Source organism: Panthera pardus, unplaced genomic scaffold (genome assembly GCF_024362965.1).
Source record: "Panthera pardus isolate Hobbes unplaced genomic scaffold, ASM2436296v1 HiC_scaffold_7, whole genome shotgun sequence".
NCBI lineage: Eukaryota > Metazoa > Chordata > Mammalia > Carnivora > Felidae > Panthera > Panthera pardus.
Window position 1 is genome coordinate 50435071 of NW_026527002.1, and position 9516 is coordinate 50444586.

Sequence of the window (9516 nt, forward strand, 5' to 3'; positions counted from 1 at the left end):
GAATCTGAAGCAGGCCCCAGGCTCCGAGCTGTCAGCACAGAGCCCAACGCGGGGCTCCAACTCACAAACCGCGAGATTGTGACCTGAGCCGAAGTCGGATGCTCAACCGACTGAGCCACCCAGGCGCCCCTGGAAGTCTTCATTCTAAAAGTCTAGTTTTTAAATATTTTAATTTTTTAAGTAAATCTCCACCCAACGTGGGGCTCAAACTCACAATCCTGTGATCAAGAGTTACATGCTCCACCAATGGAGCCATCCAGGCACCCCCATACTAAAAGTTTTATAGTTCCAGTCAAATCAGTGATGTTGAGACTGTGTGTCACGCACAGAACTACTGAAAACATAATTGTGTAGGGCCTTACGTTATTACTTGACATTTCTCCCCACTCTGGGTACTCCAAGATTTTAAGTTTTTATGCTCCCATAGGATAGATTGTTTGTGAAGGGAATTTTTAAATTCAAGCTCACTGTCACTAGAGACATCATACAGTTACAGGGAGAGTGATACAATGTTTTCGTGACTGTCAGATTGTGTTTAAATGTAATTCCAGTGTGCAGAACCGCTTGGATATATTAACTGAAACTTTTACTGTGTAGTAAGTACAAGGTCAAATCACATACAGTACCATTTTTCTTTTTCATTTAGATGTAGGCAATAATTCAGTTGGGGGAGATTGGCTTTTTTTCTGGTTCTAAATCTAATGTCTACAGTGATTTGGAAAATTTTCTATGCCTACTCTCAAATATGTTTTTATAGCTGGAGAGAATAGAAACAGCTATTAATTTTGTCAACTAAGCTTCAGCCCTTTTCACCTATTGCCCAGTTAAGGAATCAACACGCTGAGAGCATTTTTATCCACATCGAACTCCATCTCATGGCATTGGCTTGAGATTCCCTAATGAGATTTTGTTATATTTCCCAAACTAAAGTCAATGGAGGCCAATTTTTCCATCAGGTGACACTTGTAGCTCTTTTAAAAGGCTGTAAAGTCAGGCTCTTCTCATAGGTCAGATTTTCCTAAGACTTCTAGCTCTTCCTAAGCCTCATTTTGGAAATCTTCAACAAATATTTCCAGCAAAATTTGGAGTCCCTAAGACAGCATTATGTCACCAGTTTCTTGGGTTAGAATTATCCTCTGTTCTTTACCTTTGGGCTGTCTACTTTTATCTCCATTAACCTTTTGGCTTGAGTATAAACATTTATTGAAGGCTACCTCCTTTGTCGGTCCAGTAACTCCAAAGGTTAGTGAGAAGTGGATGCTAGTTTGACCTCTTTTATCCACATTAGATGATTCTAATTATTCCTAAGAAATGACACTTTTGACCCATTTTGTCCTTGTCAAGTTTGTCTCGTGGTAGGCTGTCGAAGCATGAAACTCTGGGTTCAAACGGTGTCCACGAGTGCACGTTTTTCTAACTTGCAATGTGGAGCCTCAAATTTCCTTTTCTTTTTAAAACGTGCCAGTTTAAATGAAACTCGGGGCTCCTGTTATGCACCTTGAATTGGTTTATTACTGAAAGAGACTGCCTAGATTTAAAACGCAAACTTTAACCTGTAAAAACCCATGGGTTATTGAATACGGGGGAAAAAATGAAAAAAAGCTTTGCATAAGTGAGGATAAGCTAGGTTTTGCTGAGGTTGCAAGCAACTCTCATATCACAATGGCTTTTTACGTAAAAAAAAAAAAGTTCCTTTCCTTATCACACTACATGGCCGTTGTGATTGCCAAGGCTTCCTCCTCGCATGCTCCCACGATCACTGCCGCAAAGCAAGGCATGGCGATGAGTCCATTGGCTCTTACAGCTTCTGTGTGGAAGTGACATGAGTCATCTCTTGTTCAATTTCATTGGTCACATGAAGTCACATGGCCATGCCTGACTTTAAAAGAGATCTGGAAAGTGGAGAGTTGGAAACAATTTATCAATAGCACTAATGACTACCGCTGTGTTTAAAGAGTTTTTCTCTTGATTTTTATGCTAATAACTGTAGGCATTACCAGCACCTGAGAAAAACAAAGATTCAGTAAATGCTTTTTGTGCGTTTTTAGTTTATTTCTTCATGTAGCTATTTAGCAGAAGTGTTACATGCATCTACAGTGTACTAAACACTGTGCTGGTTGATTTAGACAACTGTCTTTGAGATAGAAACCGTTGTCCCCATTGTACACATGTGTAATCTGCAATTCACGACATTCAGGTTTAAGTGATTTCCCAGTCGTGGAGCCTGCCCATAGCACAGAGTAGGATTCAAACCTAGGTCATCCGACTCCAAGAAAAGTAATGTCCTTTCTGTTCTGCCTCGACTATAAGGTCAACAGTAAATCATGAAATGTTTTAAATACTTAATTGTAGAAGTGGAAATTATTACAGTCACCACTATGTATTTTCTTGTACTTTAAGACAAGAACATTTAGTATATCTAATAATTGTGGAATGACAACATAGGTTTAATGTTATTCTAAGAAGCTGTTCTATACCTTTTGAGTACATTTGATAAGGAGCTTAAAGTGTTTTTTTAAACTGTAAGTCAGTAAATATGAATCCCTTTTGTGTTAGTTTTCTATTGCTGCTGAAACAAATTACCACAAATTTAGTGGCTTAAAACAACACAAATTTATTATCAGTTCTGTAGGTGAGAGGTCCAATATGGATCCCATTAGACTGAAATCAAGGTGGAATGCATTCCATTCTGGAGGTTCTAGTGGAGAATACCTTTCCCACTATTCAAGCTGGTGGCAGAATTCAGTTCCTTGAGGTTGCAAAACTGAGGTCCCTGTTTCCTGCTTCCTGAAACAGAGTCATCCCAGTTTCTGGACACCACTGTGCTCCTTAGTTTATAAACTCAGTATGCCATCCTCAAAGGCAGCAAAGGCAGGTGGAATCCTTTTCATATCGAGTTCCTTTGATCTACTGTGTTGCCTCTCCTGTCTTCAGGAACTCAGGTGTTCAGACTGGGCCTGTCCAGATAATCTAGGATATTTCCACCATTTCACAGTCCTACACCTTCATCACTTCTTTAAAACCCTTTGCCCAAGTAAGGTAACATATTGACAGGTTCCAGAGAATTAGGGCATGGGACTACGTTTATATCCACACTCTTTCCCAACATATTGTGCCGACTGTGTGCTCTGTAGGATACTAATAAACATCTTGGTCTTGCGGTCTTCATTTGTGAAATTAGGGAATGAAACTCACTGAACTTTGAAGTTGCTTTCAGTTCTTAACATTCTAGACTTGTATGAGTCCTTATGGTAGAGACCTGGGAAAGTGAACCTAATGATCAATGTGGATATTATTGTTATTTTCTATTCATGGATTTTGCCGGAGTGTAGATTTCATATAATCCTGGCTAACTCCTTCCTTCTCACACTTGGTAATCTTCTTTGAAGTCAGTCAATCTCTACGAAAGTTGACTTCTTCAGAAAGAAATTGACTTACCTCCTCAAAACTGTAATAACTGGTCCCTTGAGATTTTTTATCTACTTATTATTTACTTCACAGCTTTGGTAGAGCTTTCAGCAAGTTTTAGCTACATTTTTGCTTTGGCTTTATTGATTTAGAGTAAAAGAAATTGTTTTTCCTTCAATTCAGTTTCTTAATAAGTCCAATTCTATCTATGCCCAGGTTTCCAAAGTTTTAAAAGGTATGATGCCTAATGTACTATTAAGGAAAGATATTAATTAACTAGTTTTATTTGCACCATGAGATTAATTCCTTTGAGTCTTCATTTGCTTATATACTAAATGGAAAAAGTTAATACCTAAGCCCTTGAGTTTAAAAATCAAAAAAGATAATTGAACGGAAGTACAGTATCCAACATTTAGTGTTCAATAGATGTAAATGACTAATATTGTTGTAACAGTAGTAGTGGGGGGGGGGATAAATCATCCCAGTTTGCCAAGGAATTTCTCGTTTAAAGGCTGAAAATCCAACATCCTGGGGAACCCTTCAGTCTCAGAAAAACCCAAATGGTTGGTCACCCCAGGAGTCTAGCTGGAGACAGCTAGAAATAGATACGATGTTTTCCTTTTACCAGCCATTTGACCTAACAGAAGTCATTAATCTTTGAGTTGCAGGTTTTTCTTTTTTATCTGAGAATGGATATGAAGACTAAATAAAGTTAAGTGTCTAACAGAAAACCCACACAAGTAGCGTAAGTAATAGTACCCTTATTCTTCCTGGTTAAACAATCGTTACTGGCTTCCTTTGCTTAGAAATTTAAGCATAAAAGGTTTTGCCTGATATAAAAAAAAAAAAAAACATCTTTCAAAATAGCTTCTAACCTGCCCTTCCAGACACATTGCTGTTATTCCTCTCCCACCTGTCAGTAATGAAAATATTGATGATGATGGTGACGATGATGATAGCTAATACTTATCTAGTACTTTCTACGAATCAAGAATGGCTGTAAAGACTTTGTAAGAACTCAAAAGCAAAGTGTCCCAGAACCGCTCACCATTGCCTGTACTCACGACTCATATACTGCTCAGACTTTGTCCATGGCATACCACCAATTGCAAATTTTCCCCATTTATCCTTTAAGAGCCTGTCTAAATGTCACCTCCGCTATGATATCTTCCCAGAATCCACAAGACAGAACTTTCTTTCTTGCCCTGCATTAATCCCAAAACAATTGACACATGACTTTTTGCTCTTATCATGCGACTGTTTGCATTATATTCAACTTTTTTCTTAGGTATCTGTATCTTTCACCAAAAAGAAAGATGCCTTAATATTGCTAGCACCAAAAAACACAGGACCAGGATAGAGGTGGTTTGTATATTCATAAGATGAATGGAAGATTATAGTATCAGCAAATCAACTGATTTACTTTACACTAAAATATTCCCTAAAGAATTTAAATGATCAATATCTAGTTTTCATATTATCTGTGGAAAATTGTGAAAGCTGATTTACTGTGTAGAAATCCATGTGGCTTTAAGAACTGTGGAGTGTAAAGATTAAATAAAAAGTATGACTTTCCCATAAAATAAGAATACAGTAGAAATGGGGGAGGTGCCTGTTGTTGAAATCTGTTATTTAAAACCAGAAAAGAACAAGTGTTACAAATAAGTTCGCGAAATCTCCTACATAATAACTGTCTACCGAAATGGTGGACTCTCTCTTGTGACTCGTTCTGCTTTTTGCCTGGAGACCTGCTGAGCCTGATCTGTGGGTTTACCTGTTTCTCTGGTAGTAAAGGGAGCTGACATATGCATAATTAAGACCTAATATTAATTGGATATGGGTCATTATCATTTCAGATTGAAGAAGCTTACTTGCCCTCAATTGTGTTTTCAAATGGAAGTAAATAAAAATGGTCACTCAGACTGATAACCGTAAAGATAACTTGCTAACATCTTTGCCTGTATTGTTAAAAAAAAATAGTATAAAATTGCTTCTTTTCTACAGGCCCTTAGACTGTATTCTTCTTTCCTGTATTCTTCTTTCCTACAGACTATATTTTCAGGGATAATTTCTATAGTTTGTTACTAGAGAAGTTTCTCGGAATGTGTAGAGCACCAGATAAACGTTTTTAATGGTTGTACTTACCAAATATTAAGATGTATAGTTGAAAAGTGAACAATTACGATGTGTGGTTGAAAAGCGAACAATTTAAAATTGAATCAAAGAACGAATACGAAAAATCAGTGTGCTAGCATTTCTTACAATTGATCTGGCTTACCATCTCTTAAATTTGAAATATTTTTTTCAGACTTTTAAAAAAATTTATCCATGATGGTTGTTTTTTTTTTCATTAAACAGTATATTTTACAGTAGTTTTACCTCTTATAATATAATTGATACTTTAAAGAATGGGTTAACATTCATCTTATGCCTAGTCGTCAATATGGGTTTGCAGCTAACAACAGATCTGTGTCTCAGGCGCAATCATTGTTGTTATTTAGTGGGGGAAATGGGTTTTCCAGATTCCTGAGGGATTTGAAATGACCAGATTACACGGAACTCCACAAGTGAATATTTATTAATGCCAATTTGGGAAATTTGCAGCAAAGTCCCAGAATGAGCCATGATCTCTGTGGCAGGATCATATCTAGGTGAAGATTCAGTTCAAACATTACCTTGAGACCCTTGCATTGTACTCTGGGTTTTGTGATATTTGATATACAGACATGGTCTGGTGGATGATAAAAGTCTGACTGCTAGTTCACTGTGACTCATCGGGAAACAACAGTCTTGCTAAGGCTCACTTGTTTCCTCCTCAGTTCATTTCCTGCCATGTTTAATGTAATTAAAGGCAAATAATTCGCGTTCCAAACAGCCTAAATTGATAAACCTTTTGAGCCTTATGTTGAAAATGTACAACCGGAAACATTTTGTTCGAACTAGGGCGAGTGTCTCCCTGCCTCTGTGCTTCCCAGAGCGAGGTATGTCATGCTTTAGTTGCTCTGCATCTGAATTTATTCACGATTCCTCTTTTATACTCTTTCTGGAGACAATGTATGGTGAATCATTAGCATTATTATTATTTCAGTTACAGTCAGACTGCATATCCACACTTAGCAAAGGAGGTTAGGTAGATTTCATTATTCATTTGAAATAAATTCCGACTCTAATAAAAATGTTGCTCAGGGTAGAGCTTTGAAATGGATCCTGATTCTTTAAATTCTTTCCTGTCTGTTTCAGGAAATAGTGAGATCCTGTTGATAGTAAAGTACAATGTGTCTAAAGTTCACTTCTAAACACTCTGCTCTTTGCAATGAAAGTCATCTGCATTCTCTTTATAATTCAGAGCCGCAAGAGATCTGTCTAATCTTGGAGATCTGATCCAGTATCATTTAGGGAAAAAAAAATCCTTGATAATAATTCTACCATTCAGATTAGTGAAAGCAGTAAAGCCTTACAGCTTCTGTCATCTTAAAAAGATATTATGAGACAGGGGAATAAGGACGTGGATTATGGTTTGGGAGATTTAGTTGTTTGTAAAAATAAAATGATTAGTACAGTTATTATTCAAGTTTTTAATCAACAAAAGCAAATGGCATCTGTTTGTTATCATTCTTTCTACAGAAGACAAAGGCTCAGGTCCCAATGGTGCTGACTGCTGGTCCCAAGTGGCTACTGGATGTGACTTGGCAAGGAGTAGAAGACAACAAAAACAACTGCATTGTGTACAGCAAAGGTAAATGCAGGAATCATTTCCCTCTCTCTTTGCGAGTTTTGGAACCTGAGCGTTGCACAACAGCACCCAGTGAGCGGGGAATGAGAATGCAAAGTGACATTTGATCCCCTCTCTTCTTTTTCCCTCCTGAATCTCTCTAACCCGTGTTGTCAGCAAAGCCTACTGGGCTTTTTCTGTACAAAACATGACAGAAAGTGTTATACCATTAATTACTTAGCACTGCACACATTTACCTAACCCTGCATTTGAGTGGTGTGACTGGAGCCTTCCTTGCTGTTAGCTTTATTGATAGCCAGTTTGATGAAATCCCAGGTCCCTCTCTCTTAGACATTATCTACAGAAAGCAAATTCCTTTGAAACTTAGCAATTCGTGTCAAGGTGCATGCTCCAGGAGGCATTGCATTCCAGACACTGTCTTGAAATCACTCATGATGGGGATAGCTGAAAATGAAACCATTGCAAAGACGGAGAATTCTTCCCCATGGTGATTTCTGAAGGGCAGGAGGCAAATGGGAAAGAGGAAGCCGATGGCTTGCAGTGCTTTGCCTTTGATTTGCTCAGTGTGGCATCAGCCCAGACTGCCGTCATATAGATACACCCTGGCTACAAAGGAGCCCAAGTTCTGGGATGGCATTCCCCAGCGCAGTCCCCTGTTCGTGTATGGTGTCATTTGGGACACTTTTCTCCACCTTCAGGTCGTGGGCCCCAGCTCTGTACTCTTACAGAGAAATCCCTAATCGTGCTTCTTCGTAAATATTGCAAAACCTTGGGCTTCGCGTGTTTAATTTCTTTTAGCTTTCTTTTTTAACCAAATAGACCTACTGAGATCAAAGATTTATTTGCACAGTGAACCTAGAAACCATAAAAGCGTACAAGGGAACAAGCAAATAAGCACCCCTATCAATATATTAACATATAAAACACTAATCATAACATCAAAGACTCTTAAAAACTTGCTAGAAACAATTACAACTTGTTCCTATAATCATTACAATTTGTACACTTATAAGAGGATTGCCTTTAAACTACCATAAGCCTTTGAAAGTTGAAACACCGGAAAGAGGGAATTTGTGAGCTTAAAAAACAATCTGCACACCAGGATCTGATTATATTCCTTTTCCTTCTATAATTGCTGGTCCCAAACCTACTCATTTTCTAACCTGAAATACCTGTGGTATGCTGGTGGGAGCTTTTAACTAGAAGGGAAGTGAGATTTTCCCAGGATATGTCAACATGATCTATCAAAGTGGAAGGAAATGGTATAGTGAACCAGCTTACCAGTGCCCACGTTCAGAGTGCAGAAATACAAAAGAGACCTTGGAATGCAGGCTTAATCACTAGGAATAAATGGTTGTTGTATAATGTCTTATCTCCGCGATGGTGGTATAATATGGAGGAACCAAGGGAGTAGCTGTTCTCTTGTCATAATCCAGATCCACTGCATTTTTAAATCAGCCATTCTTCGGGGAGCAATGCTTGTTATTTTGCTATATAAGAAATATGACAAAATTGCAGTTCTGTGTTCAGCGGAGGACTCTAACTCGAACACGTTTATGTTTGTATTATGGTTGGCAGTAAGTAATTTGGAGCAATTTATGGAAGGTTACTCATTAATTAACGCATGAAGCAGATCTTGAGCCCAACTAGTTGCTGGCCTCGTACATGGCTACTAATAGCCACCATTACTCAGCACCCCTGAATCCTCTCCATGGTACTTCCATACCAGCCATGTGTGCTTCTCTCATTCTTCTCCATCACCTTGTTTTTTTATTTTTTTTTTTATTTTTTTAACATATATTTATTTTTGAGACAGAGAGAGAGCATGAACGGGGGAGGGTCAGAGAGAGAGGGAGACACAGAATCGGAAACAGGCTCCAGGCTCTGAGCAGTCAGCACAGAGCCCGACACGGGGCTCGAACTCACGGACCGCGAGATCATGACCTGAGCCGAAGTGGGACGCTTAACCGACCGAGCCACCCAGGCGCCCCTCCATCACCTTGTTTTATGATCATTATCATATGGGTTCAAGAAAAGAGTAACAAAGTTAAAAATTCGGGGAAAAAAAAGTAAGAAGTTAGCCATTAACTTTTAGTAAAAGAAAAAAGTAAACAGGGATTATTGCCTTGCTTTCCAGTCTACTCTGTAATTACCGAGGGCAAGAACTGTCTTAGTCACCTTCCTATCCTTGGTATGGTATGCTGCTATAAAGAAAAAAAAAAGTACTCAATAAATATTGATTTGTTGACCAGATAAACAAAGGATGTGTAGTTGCCAGAAACGGTCACAGGAATTTCATATACTCGAATGATGAACCATAAGAATCACTGCTATTTAATGGTTCTTAACCTGCAAAAGGTAATTTGATATTGTTC

General features: G+C 38.3%; 1 protein-coding gene across 2 annotated transcripts in view; it reads left to right on the forward strand.

Annotated features, from left to right (window-relative positions):
* Positions 1-9516, forward strand: part of ZFPM2 (zinc finger protein, FOG family member 2) — a 468869-nt gene that overhangs the window by 297638 nt on the left and 161715 nt on the right. For both annotated transcript variants that reach the window (XM_019467882.2, XM_053896114.1), the window contains one exon: positions 7033-7144. In XM_019467882.2, the coding sequence (XP_019323427.1) occupies positions 7033-7144 (112 nt within the window). The remainder of the gene's footprint in view (positions 1-7032; positions 7145-9516) is intronic.